The sequence below is a fragment of the Dermochelys coriacea genome, chromosome 4, assembly GCF_009764565.3.
Source record: "Dermochelys coriacea isolate rDerCor1 chromosome 4, rDerCor1.pri.v4, whole genome shotgun sequence".
Lineage (NCBI taxonomy): Eukaryota > Metazoa > Chordata > Testudines > Dermochelyidae > Dermochelys > Dermochelys coriacea.
This window is the reverse complement of record NC_050071.1, coordinates 22,240,340-22,262,461: the sequence shown is the minus strand read 5'-3', so window position 1 is coordinate 22,262,461 and position 22,122 is coordinate 22,240,340. Positions and strand designations below refer to the sequence as shown.

The 22,122-nt window shown below is 39.5% G+C and overlaps 1 protein-coding gene across 9 annotated transcripts in view; it reads right to left on the bottom strand.

Annotated features, from left to right (window-relative positions):
* Positions 1-22,122, bottom strand: part of CCSER1 (coiled-coil serine rich protein 1) — a 1,112,896-nt gene that overhangs the window by 989,443 nt on the left and 101,331 nt on the right. For all 9 annotated transcript variants that reach the window (XR_005292660.2, XM_043512606.1, XM_038400041.2 and 6 more), the window contains exons 2-3: positions 7,503-8,843; positions 3,788-3,975 (exon numbers count right to left, since the gene is read on the bottom strand). Coding sequence is in view for 8 of the 9 variants with exons in the window: in XM_043512606.1 (XP_043368541.1) it covers positions 3,788-3,975; positions 7,503-8,799 (1,485 nt within the window). In the remaining variant the exon portion in view is untranslated. The remainder of the gene's footprint in view (positions 1-3,787; positions 3,976-7,502; positions 8,844-22,122) is intronic.

The following is a 22,122-nucleotide window of genomic DNA, read 5'->3' as shown; positions in this document are numbered from 1 at the left end:
CGCATATGCCTACAACGTTCTGTATGATGCCAAGAAATTGCTATCTGTAGCTATCATTTGACTCCACAGAGGAGAATGGAAAAGCAATCGTGCCATCATCAGGGAAGCACTCTCACAGGGACTTAAGATTAGTAATATTTCTTTTCAAATCCATTTCTCCTTACTGGAATTTTCTCACTGCTTATTAATGTTTGCTGAAACAAATCCAAAGTGTCACAATATGAAATTGTGATTTTCTTTATTACTTCACAGAAGCGAGGAGAGGCCTATAACTGTTCATAAATATTTGTAAAATACTTTGGGATTCCTCAATAGAAGGGGAGAGGATTTTTAATTATTTTAACACTACTCTATTTAATATCATCCATTTCTGGAACTTTTTGCCCCTCCTTTACTTGGAAAATATTAATTATTAAGATTAATTCTCTGTTGACATTCTTTGAACTGAGTGTTAACCACTTGTGACAAAAAGAAAAGGAGTACCGGTGGCACCTTAGAGACTAACAAATTTATTAGAGCATAAGCTTTCGTGAGCTACAGCTCACTTCATCGGATGCACTTGTGACAGGTATTCTGAAGAGCTCTTTCTTGGACTTTTAATGCTCAGCTGTGTATTATTGTGAACATTTACATTTCTTGGCTTCCCCCACCCTTTCTTTTCTTCTTCAAGTCTTTTTTTCATTTTTTATATTCAGTCTTTTTAGCTGCCTCAGACTGTTCTTTATTTTTAGAGAGGGGAGGGGAGGATATTATAGCTAATGTTTGTGCTGCTAAGCATTATGTAAAGGGGGATTTTCATTTTGTGGTATTCTGCCTTCACAGTGCATAAAACCACTCTACAACTGATCTGAACACATTGGATATACGATAGTAGTAAATGAACAGAGAATGATCACTAATGAATTTGGAGATCTTCTTGCTAAGTACAAAAAGATTTGAATTTCCCTTTCAAATCAAAAAAATGCAACAACAAAATCCCACTTATTTTTTAGGGCGATGACACTAAGATGTTGCCACCCACATAGTGACATGGCTAAGAAAAAGGCTCAAGTGAAAACTCACGTTCAGACATCAGCAACCTAGCCAACTACCTAACTGAAAAGAAGATCTGTTTAATGATTTGGTCCTGATCCTGCAAATCATTATGCACGTGCTTAATTTTACTCACATGCATACTTCCACTTCAATGAGAGGAAAGTTAAGCATGTCCTTAAGTGTTTGAAGGACTGGCTCCACAGTTACTAAGCTCTATAATTTGTAAAGCACTAGGCACACTTATATATGCATAAAACATTTTCAATTCAAGGATGTCCTCTTTTTGAAAAATCAGATTTATTTATTGCTTTTTGAATGCAAACTGCCCAGGGTAAGTGACATACATGCTGTAGCTATTCTCTTTAAATTACACAGAAATCACTTCAGCTATCTAGACATTCAGAACTCTACTATATTTCTCTGGGTGAAGTATTTCACTGGTGGGCATTAGTTGCCTTTTCCTGTAGATATAGGTTTTGCATTTCTATATCACATCATTTGTACAAACTGACAGCATCCTAGAAAGGGTAATAGGGAAACATGCAGAAAATGTTTGGCTTTTTTGTTGTTGTTTATTTGCTTAGTGCTCTTTCAGATGCTATAAAATAAATGAAATAATAATGACTCAAAACAGTTGGTGACTGCTACAGAGAAGAAAAAAGATGCACACATATGCACGGAAAAGTTCTTGATGTTCTTATAGGTCAAGTTTAGCTAATAAATGTTGCATAGGCTATACAAAGCATGTGTAGAGGCAAGCACTCATGTGAGAGTCAGATAACCCAACTGTTCTTTCTATTTTTTCTGTCAAGCACTCAAGAGGACCCCAGCCATACACATACAAAACAGAAAACCTTAAACTGTGCAGAGCTCAGCAGCAAATAAGGTTACCTTCAATGCTGACATAGCACACAATTGTTCCCTCATTTTCAAATGACAAATTCAGTTTGCTAGCCAGATGAGACAGACTGTGACACTGTACCAGTCTTTGGTGCCCCCAGGTGAAGTTCCTAAAAATCAGCATTACCTTCTGTCTCAGCAACGTCCTTAGGAGAAGTCCTGCTGAGACAGACAATCCTCTGTTGTTCCAGAAGTTAATTATCAAACAGGGCTTAGGGTCAGCTCTGGGAAACAATCCCAGCTGGAGGTTAATTTAGTGCAGCTCAGAAGGAAGAGAATCAAGGGGATTGGGTTAACCAGAAGCCAGAAAGCTGTGGGGAATCACAGAAGTTGCCCTCAATGGTTTGCTCTATTTGTTGCATTTTTGAGATTATGGTTTGTAAACTATGTGGAAGGATTGTGCAGCTAGAGCCCTTTTACATGTTGGTGTCAATTTGGATTAATCCACAGCCCTGCAAACAAAAAAAAAAACCTACCTTCAAAGAGTGATTGTGTTCAATTCTGATAGTCTGGTAATCTTTGTAGAAATCCCCACTGGGGCCCTAACTCTACCTGCAGTGTAGTGGTCATTGTGAGTACGAGTACTTGTGGCACCTTAGAGACTAACAAACAATTTTAACAAATTTGTTAGTCTCTAAGGTGCCACAAGTACTCCTTTTCTTTTTGCGAATACAGACTAACACGGCTGCTACTCTGAAACCTGTCATTGTGAGTATGCTTTTCCTCTTATGTCCAGGCTTATTGAGGGACATGTGCAGAAATTCTGAGTAGGATGGAGAATCTTGGAGTTGCTTTCTCACATACTCTTCATGGCAAGTTGTGTGTCAGATATTTTTGTAGGCTAAATCCTTATTTAACCCTTAACAATCTCACAACAGCAACCCATCTGACCAAAAGACTTATTTAGTTATTTCCTCTACCAACCAGAACGTGTCCATGGCTTGCAGCTTGTTCAGCATGCAGCATCATGTTCTACACTTCCCCTTATTGTCTTGAGGAAGCATGAGAGTATACTACACTCACCTTAAGTTATTTACCCGCACTGCCTACAAGAAGGCAGGCAACTTTAAAAGTCAACAGGCTCCTTAGACTGCCCCTTCACCTCGAAGCAGGCTTCAAAAAGTAATCTTCTATAATGGTCGTTGAAAACAAGTGTGCTGTCTACTTCCCCAATCCTGAAGTGGGGGAGGAGGGGATCTCAAAAAACAGATTATCTATCCTGAGTTTGGAGCATTTTTTTTCCCCACCTCTGGTTTGTGTATGAAAGGGGAGCATTCAGCCCTTTGAAATTAGCCTTGCCTTGTTATACGTGATTTACTTTCCATATGACTAGGCCTGATTCTCCATTGAGTTACATTAGGTGCATGTCAGTGTGACTCCTTGAGGTAAGAGTCACACCAGCAGGAAACTGCTGAAGAATCAGGCCCAATAAATTTACAATTACAAATACTGCACTACATTTACCCACTTGCAGTATTTGAACTTATTTCCTTTTTTAATACTAAGCATTTGGTAATCATAAGTTTTCCAGAAGTTCCCACCTGAAATTCCCAGCCATACGAAAATTTTGCACGACTGCCAAAAAAAAAAAAACAAAAAACAAAAAAACCCACAACAGAAAGTTACACAGACTTCTGAAATACTTGGTGTTGACTACAACCTGAGGTTATGTTCTGAAAAGTATCTTATAGTTTTCTGTGTTGTATTGTACTGTATATCCCTGCACTGGATAAGGCTTTATATTCCTATACAGTTGTGTTCCATAGTACTTAGAATAGTCATTAGAAGCCAAAAGGATCAGTACAGAAATGAAAGCCATTGCAAAAATGTGTCTCTGTAAGAATGCACTCACCAGGCTGTTCATTTTTGAAGATGATGAGCCTGCTCTCTGCTTCCGCAAGCTATGAAGATCTTCTGTGTTTCCGTCCTTTGGTTTTAAGATCGTCCTGCTGCTTCCAGCATTGCCTTCTGAAGAGGATCTCAGGCGCTTCTCTATGACTCTGCCTTCTCGGTAGGGACTGAAGCTACTGGCAAGATTAACTATAATAGAGAAGAAATCAGCATTTACATGCAGCTATTCACAAAAAAATATTTTCTTCGGAAAAAAGTCGCATTGCTTCGAACACTTATGCTGAGTGGCAGCTATTCAACTATTTACTACACAGCTGTGCTGTTTGTCTGTATCCGCAAGTATGCAAAATTGTCAGACCAAGACTAGGCCACCAGTCTACTAGGCTTTACACAAGGGTCTAGTTCTGTATGTCCAGCCAGTGGACCAGTCCACAATTTCCCAAGGTGCAGAAGTCCCTTCACCCCTTCTCTGTTTAACTCTTAGCATGTTAGGGCACTGCTCTGCTCAACTGCTGCATGCCCCCGCCTCCCCCACTGCAGGAACTATTCCCAGTTAATCCACTGGTGCAGAGAACCTAACTGGCTTCCACTGTTCTCCAGAGCAGGCTCAGGTGTCAACCGTCCACAGCCCCCAGCAGGCTTCTAAGGGTTCCAGGCAAACATGACTTGTAATGTCATGCCCTACACACTTGCCTGCATGGTGGGAAGCCACTCATTTCAGGACTGGAGCTTCATTTAATATCACTGCATGAGGCCCAGACATACTGGGCTGGGCCTCCACCCTACTTTCCCACTTCTGCTCCACACCTGTCCAAACCAAAGCAAGATAACCTAGCAGCCACCTTCATCTGTTCTGCCACTGGGAAGCTGAATCCCAGCTCCCAGCCCCAGATAAATGAATATGTTGGGGAAGAGGAGAAGGATTAGATTTTCAGGCACGTGGAAGCAGGGGAGGGATTTTAAAGATGGGAGAAGCACATTAGCACAGCAAGCCTTGTGATTCTATAAAACTCTCCCTCCTTTTCTTATTGCAGAATGGGCTGATGTTAGTCCAAGATTTTTTTTTAATACATCTTTGTTAATGTGTAAGTATATACACTTGCCATATTAGATCATGCAATCAATTTGTAGTCTAGTCTGATACCCCCATCTACAACAAAGCATTACAAGTAAAATGATGAATGCCAAGCAAAACACATTTCCTTTGAATTTTGTTTAATCCACATACATGTTTTGTATTGATCTTAGATTTTATAAGTACTGTTCTAGAGGGACACCGTGAACACTAAAATAAATAAATAAATAAATAAAAAATCACTCATTACTGTTTTTACCTCATCACGTAATACACAATGTAAATTACTGTATTTGAAATATGTTTCTCTATTTGTCCCATTTAATGTGTTTATTTAACAGCATTGTGCACATAGTTAGTTTCACTTTTTTCCTTGAATAGTCAGCCAATTTCTTATTTTAAATGAGTTTTTCACTTCACACCAACAAAGGAAGAGAAATAACTTTTTTTTTTACTCTTATTTTTCAATAGGAAAATGTGATGGTAAAATCACAACAACAAAAAGACCAAGTCTTCATTGCAGCGTTAGCTCATGGTGTAACTTGAGTGCTGCCCCTAACGCAACTCCTTTGCGCACACAAAAATCTCCGGCTTGGTTTAAGCAGTGCTTTAAACCCATCTGTCATGGAGTATGTGGGTGGAAGCTTAAGTGCTGCTGGCACTGGTGCTAGTACTACATTGGGGATTCAGTTACTCTGTGCTACTCATACAAATTATCTCTGCAACTCAAGTATTGTTTAGCAGTGTGACCTCTCTCCTCAAGCAAAGATAACTCGAGAGGAGTTAACTTGGGCTAACACTGCAGTGAAGACAAGCTCAATGAGATGCAGGGCAGGAGTAGTACCTAGAAGTTTTTAAATCATCTATGTAAACTGACTAGACTACCAAATTGAAGATGTGCCCTCTGACAAAAACTAGTCTGTTGCCTATATTAGACTGACAATGCCATTCATCTGATAACTAACATCATACAGTGCCTGAGGTTCCAAAGTGCTGGAACATGTGCAGAAATTCCTATACACCAGGGATAGCCAAAAGGCAGACCGCGGGCCAAATCCGGACCATCAGATGCTTTTGAATGTGCCCCAAAATCTTTCTATTTACTTATCATTATTGTTATTTTTTATTATTTTTTTCCTGGAGTCTGCACCTGGACTATACCTTGACCAAGAAATTTGGACCTTGACAAAAAATAATTGACTAACCCTGTTATACACAAACCCAATCTGCATACATAGTTAAGTGCTCACGCTAATAGGTATTTGCGCATTCCTCGGAGATTGCATACCGTCTTTTGAAAATTTTTACAATACATACAACAAATGCAGTTGTGCCAAGTCTCTCGAATTTACTGTGAATAACGTGACTTTGGCTCATGCTGCAAGCAGTCTCATGATGATGCAGCCTTCATGTTACTTTGGGAAAGCAAAACATGGGCCCAATATATCCCCATGCATACCCTGGAGTCTAGAGGATGGTATATTTAACTGCAGGACTGGAGACTATACATTCTAAATCCAGATTTTCCACTAATGGCTGTTAATATTTCTGGTACTTCACAATCCTGATTATGAGCCAGTCTCATACGCCAACCTTGGAGGGTAATTATTATTCACCTATTTCACCAATAAGGTAACTGAAAGCTTGCACAAGGTCACTTTAGGCAGAGATGGCAATATAATTGAGGTCTTTAACAAAAGCAAGTCTTAGCCATTTTATTTCACAATCTTTCAATATGCAAAATTAGGCATTTCTGTAACTCACACTAACACAATGCGGCCCCATGTCACTCTCTCACAGTTAGACTACATTTATAGTATATCTATACTGGAACAAAACACCTGCACTTGGCCCGGGTCAGCTGATTGGCCGCATTCAGGCTGTCGGGCTAAAAAATTGAACTGTAGACATTTGGGCTCAGGCTGGAGCCCAGGTTCTTAAACATCGTGAGAGTGGTAGGTCTCAGAGTCTGAACGTCTACATTGCGATTTTTAGCCTTGCAGGCCAAGCCCCGTGAGCCTCAATCAATTGAACCAGGCTCCGAGTCTCAATGCCCCAGGTTTTTTATTTCAGTGTAAACATATCCCTAGAGTTTATGACTCTGTTATACTTCATCCTAAAAGATGCGATTCTTCAGCTCAAGTACCACATGGTCATGCTTTTACAGTCAGTGATCTGGGGTTCCTTGCCTCCAGATGACCCAAACAGGGGCACTGTTGCATTTGGCTATGCCATTTGCAACGACTAAAACACCCCCTGCTCCCAAAGCCAGGAACAGAAACCACGAATCCTGATGCCTAGTGTTCTATGGCTGTCTCCAGTATTGCCAACCTCAACAGATCAAAAATCATAAGACCCCACACACATCTCCCAAAATCAAGAGATGCATTGGCCAAAATTATTTTACTCATAAATTTGCAAGAGTTGGCAACTCTATCATTGTCACACACATTGAGAGTGGGCCGAGTAAGCTAAAAATCAGAAGACAGATAAAAAACATGGATTTAATCTTTTGAGAACAAAAGCACAAATTTGGCTCTTTTACACTTTTTGGGTTAACAATACTGCAAATGTGTAAAGCTACTTTGCAATTTTGAACACCATTTTCAAGAGAATCAAGGCAAAAATCCATATGACATACCTTTAGAGTGATGTGTTTTAAAGGATCGGGATTCAAAGGAGGAAGGAATAATCTTTGATTCTGTTACAGGAAATGTTTCTCTAATGCACTCAGATAACGTTATTTCACGTTGGTCCTCACATAATCCACTTGCCTTTGGAGAGCATTCGACTGCTTTTTCTCCATGATGTAATGCACAAGTTTCTAACTGTGCATATGCTGAGTTAATTTCTCCTATGTGCTCGGCTTCTTTAACAGGAAGTTCAGTGGCTTGCAATAATACTTGTGTTTGATTAGCAGCAGTATTTTTAGGTAAGGTTTTTGATTCAGTACTACAAAAGCTTGTATGATTCACAGGAGATCTAACAGCAGACAGGGAAGTACTTTCGACATGATCTATTTTCCTCACATAAGCAACAGGACTGAGGAAAATTTGAGAGGTAGAAATATTATTGTCAAAGTTCTCTGTGTGGTGTGCCATGTTTCCACTATTGGGCACCACGTCAACTTCTGAGAAAGAATCTTCGGTCAAGACTAAAAATTCTGAAGGGGTCTGGACTGTGGTGAGGTCTGCAGAAAGTTGTGGTGATTGCAACGAACTTCCTGCACATTCTGTTATCTCAGCAGAACATGATGGAGAGGATTTTATTGTTACAGGATCGCTTTCAACATATGGTTTAATCTCCAACAAGCATTCAGACTGCTGTACACTGGAAACTGACTGGCTCTGGGGGACTGGCTTTGAAAACCTGTAGTGTGATGAGAAAGATTTTGGGAGAAGTTTCCTTGAGGATTCCTTAATAGATTGTCTACTTTGCTCCTCTATAAAGCCAGAGTCATCGCCCTCATTTTTTCCAGAACGTATGCAATTTATAAAGACATTCTTATTAGTTGATGGCTCTTTCCCCTTTTCAAAGTCCTCCGTCAAAGATCTTGTTATCTTCTTGCTCCGTGAACTGCCGAAACCAACTGAATGCCTCCCTCTGCTTTTAACATGTTCTTCCAAGCTTGGTTTTTGGAAATTGTTGAGAGTTGATTGAACACCATTTGAAACACTTACATTCTGGCTTGCTGATTCAGATTTCTGTTCACTCCCCTTCTTGTTGTGGAAGCTGATGGAAGGAGTGCGGAATATACTCCTTCGCTTGCCTGTACTACCTGAGCTTGAGTTGGTGCTGGAGGGAGAGGAGCTATGAACACCCACAGTATTAATTGAGGAAGGTGAGGAAGGAAGTGAGTCATGTCTTCGACTAATACTTCTCCTGAATATTGGCAGTCGAGACACAAGAGTCGAACGTCTTGATCCCGAGTCCCCCATCAGGACCTGAAGTGTTTGGGACTTTAAACAGCCAACACACCAATCTAGGATGAGGGGGGGAAAAAAGATATCTTTTAATACATCAACCTAAATCTTTGGGCAGGCACATTTTAAAATCAATCTGAAGATAAAAAATGTCATTCACATTTTCATATTATAAAAGTCCATTTTAAATACAACTGGAAGTTGATGCACTTATTTTATTAATGGCACTTAGAATAACAGTATACAGTTCAACATGCAGTTCTGAAACTCTGGCAATCGAGCAAAAGATTAGAATAAATAGTATCAAATACCAAAAATCAAATAGTAGATATTTTTTAATACTCCGCCCAAACGTTATTTATTCCGATCACTTTTGCACCATGTCTACTTCTAGAGATTATAAACTCTCTGGGGAAAGGATCATGCCTTCTCTATGGTCTATGAAGGGGCCAAGCATTCTTTTGGCCACCTACAATCTGGAATATTCAATGGAAACAAACGAATTTAAGTGCCCAGTTCACACTAAAGTTCAGTGCAGACTTGGTACCTAATTCCCTTGGGTTCCTTTGAAAATGAAGGCAAAACTACACAGACTATAAACTATATGAATAATCTCATAGGAGAAGAAACACCAGATCTCGAGTCAGACAACTTCACACTCTAACATTACATTCTTCCTAGGCCTTTTTCTAGTCTAGTTTTGTATGGTTAAATATTTATGATTATATTTCCGCATTTATATTCTACAGATTTCCTTTTAATGTTTTACTGAACTCGCTTTTGTAAATTACCATTCTCCTTTATATTAAATTACCTTTATAATTAATAAAAACAATTTAAAGCCAAAAATGACACCCTGTGATTTTTAGAAATATCTCTGAACTAATGAACAGAAGCAGATCCTGATCAGGAAAATGCAGCTGCAGTATAGATATATGAAGCCTTGTACTATGGATGCAGATCCACAAACAGAAAAATAGTGACATAGGTCACATGGCCCTAAGAACAAGCAAGGTTGTAGATCTGACTTTTAGATGAGACTTCAGCTGGAGGTAGGAGCATTCAGCACCTTTTTAAAAACTCAGGCAATGTATCTTAATTGTTCTCCATGTCCACTGAGGGAAGGACAAGAACTAATGGGATTAGTCTGCAGCAAGGCTGATTTAGTTTAGATATTAGAAAAAACTTTCTAACTCGAAGGGTAATAAGTTCTGGAATACGCTTCCCAGAAAGGTTGTGGAATACGCATCGTTGGGGGGTTTTGAGAACAAGTTCAACAAACACCTATCAGGGATGGTCTACATTTACTTGGTCCTGCCTCAGCACAGGGGCCTGAAATTGATGGCCACTTGAGGTGCCTTCCAGCTCTACATTTCTATGATCCATACAAGTTTCTAGATCAAACTGGAATAAAAAAAGTAAGGAAGTAAAATAATTATATTGCCCAAATGCCCTAAAGAAATGTAGTGACAAGAAAATGAGCCATGAGCAACATGAAAAAAAAAATCAAGGAACAGTAAAACTAAACCAGAAAAAGGTAGGTCATATCATAGGAAGAGAATGATTAACAATAAAATAAGTTCATGGAATCTTCTTTGATGACTAGTCTTTGTATTATACTTTCTGCTCCAGCAGAAAAGGGTTGGTAAGGCCACAGTCTCTGTGTGTGTACACCTAAGCAGACAATATCAGGATTCACAAAGACCAGAAATCAATAAAGCAATTTTGAAGTTTAAGATGGAAGTCCCATCCTAGGAATGATAGCTAATCTCTCTTCTTTCTTTTTTTTAAATTATGTTTGATGACAACGTAAGAGTTTGAGGTTTATACTACTGAGGTTTCAGCTAAAATCAAAACACAAATTTGAATATAATTCTTACCGGAGAGGATTAAGCTATTTTAAAAGGGCTATAGAAAATCAAATGCAAAAAAGTATTTTTGTACATTATTATATAATATAATGTAAGGCCAGGTTAAACCGTACGGTTTCTGTTACTGAGCGTATATGAAAGAGAGAGACGCATAGGAAGTTCAGAGATTATGCAGCTATTTGCTTATGTTTGAAGAATTCACAGTAATTCACTCTGTCCTGCCTAACCACTGCACATACTGTTGTCTTCTCCAGAAATACAGAGACAGTATCTAGAGGACAGAATGAGCTTATTTCTTCCAACTGACCTGTGCACATTAGGCTCAGCTTTACCAGCTGGACACAATAATTGGTAACCATTGCTAGAGGCATTGTAATCTTTCATGGGGTCTATGCATTCTGTTCCTCCCCACCCCTTATAAGAAGAATACAGAAAGGCTATCGACACTGATTTTTGCTCAGGATGGCAATAGAATTGCTGACATGTAAAATACAAACCAAATCATAATATACAGGTTTCCCAGACACACAGTGATTGGCTACAGATCCAGCTTCATAAACAATTTTACTACACCTCTCCAACCAGACAAACACATATTCTCTCTCTCTGTCTCTAGTCTACATACACATATGCTGTGGCCATATCACTCTGCCATGCTGCCTTACAGCATGGCACAGAGTGGCAGTGGCTCTGCCTTTGTTTTCCTCCTGGTCTCCAGCTGACCCACCCATCCTCCTCCATTTTCCAACTCAAGATCACTTAGCCTTACAGCAAAGTCACGCCAGTTCCAACCTTTCCAAGGTACTCAAAGTCCAAACTAAACACACAAAAACCACACACTCTTCCACCCCTCCTGGGCTGAATCCTCAGCAGACTCTTCACCCCACCCAGGCTCTGCAAAGGAAGGAGAGAGTTAATGCTGATATGCCACCTGGACTGGTGCAAGTCTACATCTGATAGAAGCAATCTTTCTCACCTTCCCATCCCAACCAACCTACTCACCCATGAGAGCTGAAAGTCATCTATCCTTCCTAGCCAGGGACCAACAAGCTGTGCTCTTCCTTTTGAAGCCTGACATCTACTTCAGGTGTTGCGGGGTGAAGCCCTAGCAGCTCAACTCATTCCTGACTCATGTGGAGTTTGTACATCCCTAGGACAATGACATACAACATCCACTCATGGCACATCCCCAGGATAATTGCTGCAATCTCTCCTCATCCCCTCCCATTCTCTGTTTATTGGAGGAGAGGTGGTATATTTGGAAAGCAACATTGATTAGTAGCTGCCTGGGGCCTGGTCACATGCTCTCAAATTTTGCTGTAGCAGTGAAGAGATGATTGGGCCAATAGGCTGCTGCTTGAGCTTGGATCTTCATGGACATGAACCTCTCCTTCCCCTAGTAGCATTAGTGACTGCTGCAGGAGCAGGGGGAAAGGCGACCAAAACTGAAGATGCCAGTCCACAGTGAAGGAGTAGTGTCGGTCAGAGCGCTTTCCCTGTTGCCCTCAGGCACTTCTCTGCCTTGTATGCCCCCCAACTTTAGTAAACACTGCCTTAGATGAGATGCCAGGAGGGACATGGATATAAAAACTGTGTATAGCAGATTTTATCATATACCTCGTGGTGGGGGAAGGAGAGGGAAAAGAGATGAATTGCCAGGGAAAACTGAAAGAAACTAATTGTTTCCTTGACTCTTCTACTGTCAAACCAGGGAGGAACCTACCAAATAGAGTCCTTCTGGGAGACTCTCTGGTATTCCTAACCATGCTCGGTAAATAACTGAGAAATTGGAAGCCCTGGAAGCTACCACTTCGCTTCAATTGTTTCCTGCTGTGAAAGAGTTGCAGAGAAAGGGGTTATTCCTTTGCCTCTAGGATGTTAAAAATTAATGCACTGGAATGAGTTACCTAGAGAGGTGATGGAATCGCCATCCTTAGAGGTTTTTAAGACCCACCTTGACAAAGCCCTGGCTGAGATGATTTAGTTGGTGTTGGTCCTGCTTTGAGCAGGGGGTTGGACTAGATGACCTCCTCAGGTCTCTTCCAACCCTAATATTCTATGATTCTATGAATACCCCATCAGAAACTCTAATTGAAAGCAAAGAAATGGTTAGGGTTAAGTAATAGTATATGAAAGCTGAATTAGTCAATCACTATCCCTAGTTTTGGCCAAAGAAATCAGTTTCACTCTAAGAACATTGGACACTTAGAAAATAATGACAAGCATATACAGTTACTAGTTGTTTGTATCCTGAAACAAGCAGCTATAAAAAAATGCATCCGATGAAGTGAGCTCACGAAAGCTTATGCTCAAATAAATTTGTTAGTCTCTAAGGTGCCACAAGTACTTTTCTTTTTTTGAAAACAAAATAATATATAGCAAATGGAGGAAAAGGAAGTTGATAATAATGAATATAAATCAGAAGCTAGGAACTGTAGAAAAGTGGTAAGAGAAGCAAAGGGACACAAGGAGAAATCTATGTCCAGCAGAGTTAAGCATAAAAAGGAAGAGGCTTTTTTTTGTTTTTTAAAAGTATATTGGGAACAAAATAAATCCTGACAATGGCATTGGTCCGTTACTTGATGGAAATTGCAAATTATCAATAATAATGCAGAAAAGACAGAAGAGTTAATAGCGACAGTAATTAATCATTGGAACATTTTATCAATGGTTTTACCAGGGATTCTCCATCACTGATGTTTTTTAAATCAAGATTGAATGTTTTTTTCCAAAGAAACTGTTCTAAGAATTATTTTGGGGAAGTTCTATGGCCTGTTTAATACAGCAGGTCAGACTAGATGATCACAGTGGTCCCTTCTGGCCTTGGAATCTATGAATCTACATTTAAACATTATTGCTTATAGTGATGATTTTAGAGGTATCTGAAAGCAAATTTCAAATTGATTTCAGTTCACAGTCATGCTAAAATTTTTCTTGAATTTTTCTGTTTGTTCAGTGGGATTGTGAGTTGCCACACATGTTCTACCATTAAAAAAACGTGAGATATTCTCTTTTATATTGGACACCTAATCTTCACTTTCACCATAAGTATTGGCATCTGCCATTTTACAGCAAAGGAACTTGATGAAGTACAATTCATGTACATACCTCTCCCACACCGAACAGCAGATTGTCCAGATCAAATCCCCTCACCCCAAGTAACATTGCTCCTTGTGCAGCCCCAAAATACAGCAACTTAAAAGCTATTAAAGAAACACACACCACACAGAAAATGTAACTTTGTCAGATCGTGGAAATTCAGGTGTGTTCTAATGGCTGCTTATCAGATAAACAAACCAGAATAATTCTAAGAGCCAGTCTTACAAATTCAAACTATGATCTGAATGTGAGGATTCATGCACTTTTTCTTTAAAACTTCAGTAAGAAGCCAGGCAGGTGAGGGGCTAGGGAAGAGTCTAGTCAGAAGCTCTACAGAGGGGCAAAATAACTTTGAGAATACTGTCTTACTTTAAAAAACAAGTTCCTTGTTCGGAAGGAAAAGGAGAACTAATTCTTAACCATTACCACATCAAACTGGCAGCCCTGCAGTATTTTTTCTGCCTAGTATTCCACACTGGCGCAGGAGTCTGCCCACATAGAACAACTTGTTTGATCAGAGCTTAAACTAACTGGGACCCAAACTATGTGGCATTTGTCATAGACTGTTGTTTAATTGTCCTTTAAAAAAAAGAAAAAAAAAACTCACTAGGCTTTTTTCTTACATTTCAAAAACTGTTTGTGTTGTACTAAAGACAATTTATTATGGAATCAACTCTAATCTCATTAATTCTATTGTTCTCAGAAAAATGTTAACCATACCCAAACTATTAATAAAAAGAAAAGGAGTGACACCTTAGAGACTAACAGATTTATTTGAGCATAAGCTTTCATGAGCTACAGCTCACTTCATCGGATGCATCACGAAAGCTTATGCTCAAATAAATTTGTTACTCTCCAAGGTGCCACAAGTACTCCTTTTCTTTTTGCGGATACAGTCTAACACGGCTGCTACTCTGCAAACTATTAATGTAACAGATCTAATTCTTAACATTATTTTTAACTGTACTATTATGTATTGGTACAATTGAAGTGTATTTGTTAAACACATTAATTGCTGTGCTATGGGCACTTTGATTTTATAAAACTGATTTTGGACAACATTTTCAACAAAGCTTCCATGTCGCTGTTTTTAAGGTGCTATCAATGTAGACAATAAAAAAACATGCCAAAGAAAATACAAATAAAATATTTGAAAACCACATTCAATTTCAGAGCAGGATTAATGGGGGATTATCTAATTATCTGCTCTTCCTCATGCACTTGGATGGAGCTCAGAACTACATGGCCCATGACAAAAACAATGCAAATGCAAAGAAGAAAAAGTGAACAATATGTTTTCCCTCTTAGAGAGGCAAAATCAGTGAGGTAATCACTTTTACTGGACCAATTTCTCTTTGTGAAAGAGAAAAGCTTTCAAGTTTACACAGAGCTCCCTGTAAGCTAAAAAGCCTCTCTCTCTTTCACCAACAGAAGTTGGTGCAATAAAAGATATTACTTCACCTACCTTGTCTCTCTAGTAATCTGGGACCAACACAGCACTTATTATTCCAGCACACAGAGAGCCATAAGGACTCTACACAACCAACCAATGGATTGTCTACACAGGGCATTCGTCTGCACCAGAGGGATGTAAATTCCTGTGTTCGCTAGTGTGTTGCACACTAACTGGCCCCTGTGGATGCTGCAGGCACACCCTAAAAGGTCCCTAGTGCTCATTAATGTAGTCCCAAAACAGTACTACATTAACATGCAGCAGGAAATTTTTAGTGTGCGCTAGCAGAATCTGCACGGGCTAGTTAATGTACAACACACTAATGAGCACTAGAATTTATAGCCCTCTGATGAAGACTAATGCACCATATAGACAAGCCCTTATGTCCCGATCATGCAAATAGAGGTCTTGTCAAATACAGAAGGTGCACCAGTTTAATTTAATTTGGGGTTTAATTGGTCTAGTTAAATTGAAGTGTGTAAACACCAGTATAAATCAGACTTATTTCAGTTTAGTTTACATTAAGTCAACTCAGTCTTTATAATAAGATCCCATGACCGTCACTCAGAGTCACTCTGGAACCTATTATGTCTGTTGAGTCAGTGTGAAGCAACAGAAACAGCTACAAGCATGATTAAGAGCTCTTTTTGTTCAGCATCTCACAGGATGAATCCTTACTGGGATTCACAGTCTGCTACCACCTCATTTTTAAGTACTCAACCATTTTTACTTTATGAGTTGCACCCATGCAGGAGCATGGGCTTTCAGCTACAGTAAAGGCATGTAGCTATGCCATGCCAAGAGTCCTAGATCATTATGATAGCTAAGGTAACACAACCAATCACCACCCTTACTCTACAGCTAATTTGCATGCAACGATTTCATTAGCTGTATGAGGAAGACTGCACAGACGGTGGATTATTTGACCCCCCACTGCCACAGTTCTTCAAAACTACCCTACTAGCACACACAATAACTTCCAACACAGAGCTGCTCACAACAGTGCATACACCCTCATTCACCAACCGCACAAGTCAACACAACTCTCCCAGGACTGTCACTCTGAAGCCTTGAATGTCTGTTGAGTCAGTGTGAAGTGTTGGAAATAGCTACAAGCATGGTGGAAGGCTCTTTTGTTGTGAGAACCAGATGAAACATCCAAGTCTAAACCTCTGTGAAGGTTGTATGGATGTTTGTCATATCCAACAATGCCATCAAGACATCGTGTGTGTCCTCTTGTGGTTATACAGTCCAATCCATGAGAAGCAAGATCATGAAAAAGTAACCCACAGGAATGTGCAGGCTTCCACTGAAGATTCACCATGAAGCTTGGTCTTTTTTTCTTCCATTTTTCATGTCTGTCTTCCTCAATGTGTTGACAACCTTAATTGATAGCTGCTGTTCATTCACATCTGTCCATGGCTATGTCTTCAAAGTTATCAATATTTTTGCTGCATGAGGTGAGAACCTGCTTAAGGAGGTCTTTGAAGTGTTTTGGTTGACCACCCTTTCTGTGCTTTCCAAGTTTCAGCTTGGCATAGAAAACCTTTTTAGGAAGTCTATCATCGTCTATTCTGATAACACGACCTGTCCATCTAAGCTCAGCTTTGATAATCATCACCTTGGTGTTGGTTGTTTATGCTCTTTCAAGGATGTTAGTATTTGAGAAGACAGTCTCACCAGTGGATCTTCAGAACAGAGCGGAGACAGAGCTTGTGAAGTTTTTCAAATTGCTTACTTCAACGGTAAAGTGTCCAGGTTTCACACCCATAAAAGGATGCTTTTATTGTACATAGTCAGTTTTGTTGACTGTTTGATAGTGTGCTGCTTAAATATCCTATGGTGAACTCTTCCAAAGGCCTGGTTTGCTTTTCGTATTATATTTGATATTTCTTGATCCAGGGAACCATCACTTGAGATGGTACTGCCAAGATACGTAAAGTGACTGATACTCTTTAGTTCTATACCATCGATGGTGATGTCTAGCTCAGTGGTAACGATTGATGGAGCCGGTTGGAAGAGGACTTCAGTTTTTTTCCAGGCTGATGGTGAGTCAAAACTGTTCAATTGCCTCTGAACATCTGTCAAGGATAAGCTGTAAGTCACTTTCACTACGACAAAGTGAATACGAGTTCCTCAAGAACTTTTGTTTTTGAAGTAAGCCTTCGGAGACTAAAAAGTTTGCCATCACTTCAGTACCTTATGTCGATTCCCTTTTGAATGTCGTATGTTGCGTAATTCAGAATGCCTGAAAAGAGACCAAAAAGGGAAGATGCAGCACATGGCCTTTTTCACCCCATCAGATATAGGAAATGGTTTAAGAAGGCCACCATCTGAGACTACTTGACTTCTCATGTCTTCAGGGAATTGACATGACGTTAACAAAATTTGGTGGGGCAGCCAAACTTCTCTAGAATTTTCCAGAGGCCATTCCTGCTCACAGTGTTACACACTTTTTAGATCAAAGATGACAGCATACAATTCCATGTTTTTTGCCCCCAGTACATTTTTCCTGAATCTGTCTCACAATCAAAATTGTATCTGTGGTGCTCTGACCAAATCTAAAGCCACATTGGGTCTCTGGTAGAAAGTTCTTTGACTGTTTTGACAAGCAAATTGAGCAAAATATGGAAAAAAATTTTACCACACATAGATAGCAGGGAGATACTCCGGTAGTTTTCATAGTCAGATTCGTGGTCTTTATTTAACTACAGTTGTATCCTTGTAGTCCAAAGGAATTTTCTTTGCTTCCCCTATCCTTAATCATTTAATATAGTTAGTTCACAGTTTTGGGGCCTGCAAGTTTAAATATTTTAGCTGGTACACGGTCTTTGCCTGGCCATTTTCCTGATTTTCTTTGTTTGATAACTTTTTGCACTTCCTCCAAGTAGCCAGTTGAGCCATTTCTTTGTATATGTGGTACTGTGTCAGTTCTTTTAGCACCTGTGGGTTGACAATAGAGGGATGGTTAAGTAGCTCAATGATGTCTCTCTTTTCCTCCATTAAGGTAAATCCATCTCAACTCATTAGTTGAGCTGGTCCAGATTTCATAGGACTATAAATGGACTTCAGGGAATCATAAAATATCCTTGGGTTGTTAGTATCAATATAATACTTCATTTCTTCTGCTTTCTTTTCCCACCAGTTATGCTGTAGGACACAATGCAGCCTTTGAATCTTGGCTTGCAAGTTGTTGAATCTCTCTCTCTTTGATGTTGATTCTTCGTCATTTTGCCAAGACATAAACACATCTTTCTTTTCCTTGAGCATCTTCTATGATTTCATCATCATTTTCATCAAACTAATCCTGGTCCCAACTTTGGTTTCTACCTACAGAGAGTCTTCTAAGTCTTGAACAGCAGCCAATTTGAATACATTCCTCTTTAGGAGTGCATTATGGGGTGATGAATTGCTATCCAAATTTTCCTCTATATTCTCCCTTCGTTTTGATGAAGAAATGAATAGCTTTGCTATGTTCAATTTCAGTTTAACCCGTTCAACATTATTTTGCAGAGGGGCAACAGCATGTAAATTAAAAATAGCTCTGATCTTCCGTTGGTCAGTCCAACCGTTTGCCCTTTGCATTGCTCCGATGATCTTCAAGTCTCTGATGTTCCTTTGCCTGTAAAATGACATAGTCAATCAGGTGCCAGTGCTTTGAACTCATATGCATCCAAGAGGTTTTATATTTATCAGCTTGTGTAAAGATGGTGCTTGTAATAAGAAGCTCATGCTCAGCACACTTGCCGAGTAGTAGACCACCAGTGCTATTCATTTTTCCGACTCCACTGCTCTTCATTACTCCACTATAAGCTCACTCTATTTTCTAACTATGGCATTAAAATTTCCCAGAAGTCTGAGTTTATCTTCACTGGCTATAGATGTAATTATATCATCCAACTCAGAATAGAATTGATCTTTCGTTTCTTCTGTACTGTTCATGGTTGGAGTATAAGCAGCATGTTGCATTTGCAAGGTGACCATTGATCAGAGAAGGTGGGAGTAACAGACACATGGGGTAACAGGTGGCTGTGCCTCCAATCAAGGGGTAGCTCTGTGAACAAACTTTGGGGAAAATCTACAAACAGCAACACCTCTCATTACAACACATGACATGGAAACAAGAGCCCATTTTCAGCTTCTTCTCTTTTTAAAACACAATATGATGAATTGCATCTGTTTGACAGCATAGGCTTTCTGCTATTAGTAAGTAAATATTTCCTAATTAACTTAAACTGACATATGCCTGTTTAAGCCAAGACAATTACCCTCATAGCCTTTTGCACTGTTTAATTAAATTAGTTTTACATACTTCAAGTTAAACTAGTGCAACTTTCTTGTGCGGCTATCCCAGAATGACTATGTGCAGGAGCAGCCCCCATTGAGTTCAGTGGGAGTACTGACATACACAAATGTTTAGAGAAGTAGACTGTAGAACTTTAACCATTTAATTAAAAGGGGCAAAATGTTTTATTGTGCTTGGTATACTATCAAAAAGAACCCAAAGACCAGACTTCTTCCTGTGAAAACCTAGTGCAAAGTGTATTCAACAAAGAACTGCATCTCTTGCTAGTGCTTTTAAAACACCAGTAGATGGAGTACTGGATCTAATCTTTTTTTGCAGCTAAATATGGAAACACAACCATCAATGTCTTTTATGCTTATTAGGGCCTTTGGAATCAATTTTAGGATCTGGATTTATAAAGAATATTTCACATCATCACAACTATGTTTACATACTAAAATTTGCAACATGCTCACTCTACTCTAAAGTTTAAGGTCACAAACACCACAAATTCTCCCTTTATAAAAAACCAAAGCATTACCAAATCTTGCCATTTAATCATGAGACTCGTGATAAGTGGTGCTTTTCTTCATACTATCTGGTGTTTTCTATATACTATACAATATATGAGAGACTAACGTAGGTCAGAAGGGACCATTCTGATCATCTAGTCTGACCTCCTGCACAACGCAGGCCACAGAATCTCACCCACCCACTCCTACGAAAAACTTCACCTATGTCTAAACTACTGAACTCCTCAAATCGTGCTTTAAAGACTTCAAGGAGCAGAGAATCCTCCCTCAAGTGACCCATGCCCCATGCTACAGAGGAAGACGAAAAAACCTCCAGGGCCTCTCCAATCTGCCCTGGAGGAAAATTCCTTCCCCACCCCAAATATGGCGATCAGCTAAACCCTGAGCATATGGGCAAGATTCACCAGCCAGATACCCAGGAAAGAATTTTCTGTAGTAACTCAGATCCCATCCATCTAATATCCCATCTCAGGGGATTAGGCCTATTTACCCTGAATATTTAAAGATCAATTAATTACCAAAATCATATTATCCCATCATACCATCTCCTCCATAAACTTATCGAGTAGAATCTTAAAACCAGATAGATCTTTTGCCCCCACTGCTTCCCTTGGAAGACTATTTCAAAACTTCACTCCTCTGATGGTTAGAAACCTTCGTCTAATTTCAAGTCTAAACTTCCTGGTGGCCAGTTTATACCCATTTGTTCTTGTGTCCACATTGGTGCTGAGCTGAAATAATTCCTCTCCCTCTGATATATTTATAGAGAGCAATCATATCTCCCCTCAACCTTCTTTTAGTTAGGCTAAACAAGCCAAGCTCCTTAAGTCTCCTTTCATAAGACAAGTTTTCCATTCTTCGGATCATCCTAGTAGCCCTTCTCTGTACCTACTCCAGTTTGAATTCATCCTTTTTAAACATGGGAGACCAGAACTGCACACAGTATTCTAGGTGAGGTCTCACCAGTGCCTTGTATAATGGTACTAAAACCTCCTTATCCCGACTGGAAATGCCTCTCCTGATGCATTCCAAAACCGCATTAGCTTTTTTCACAGCCATATCACATGGGCAGCTCATAGTCATCCTATGATCAACCAATACTCCAAGGTCCTCTCCTCTTCCGTTACTTCTAATTGATGCGTCCCCAACTTATAACTAAAATTCTTGTTATTAATCCCTAAATGCATAACCTTACACTTCTCACTATTAAATTTCATCCTATTACTATTACTCCAGTTTACAAGGTCATCCAGATCCTCCTGTATAATATCCCGATCCTTCTCTGAATTGGCAATACCTCCCAGCTTTGTATCATCTGCAAACTTTATTAGCACACTCCCACTTTTTGTGCCAAGGTCAGTAATAAAAAGATTAAATAAGATTGGTCCCAAAACCGATCCCTGAGGTAACCTCCCTCCAGCCTGACAGTTCGCCTTTCAGTAGGACCCATTGCAGTCTCCCCTTTAACCAATTCCTTATCCACCTTTTGATGTTCATACTGATCCCCATCTTCTCCAATTTAACTAATAATTCCCCATGTGGCACGGTATCAAACGCCTTACTGAAATCTAGGTAAATTAGATCCACTGCGTTTCCTTTATCTAAAAAATCGGTTACTTTTTAAAAAAAGGAGATCAGGTTGGTTTGGCACGATTTACCTTTTGTAAAACCAAGTTGTATTTTGTCCCATTTACCATTGACTTCAATGTCCTTAACTAATTTCTCCTTCAAAATTTTTTCCAGGACCTTGCATACTACAGATGTCAAACTAACTGGCCTGTAGTTACCTGGATCACTTTTTTTTTCCTTTCTTAAAAATAGGAACTATATTAGCAATTCTCCAATCATTCGGTACAACTCCTGAGTTTACAGATTCATTAAAAATTCTTGCTAATGGACTTGCAATTTCAGGTGCCAATTCCTTTAATATTCCTGGATGAAGGTTATCTGGGCCCCACAATTTAGTCCCATTAAGCTGTTTGAGTTTCACTTCTACCTCAGATATGGTAATATCTACCTCCATATCCTCATTCCCATTTGCCATGCTACCATTATCCCTAAGATCCTCTTTAGCCTTATTAAAGACTGAGGCAAAAT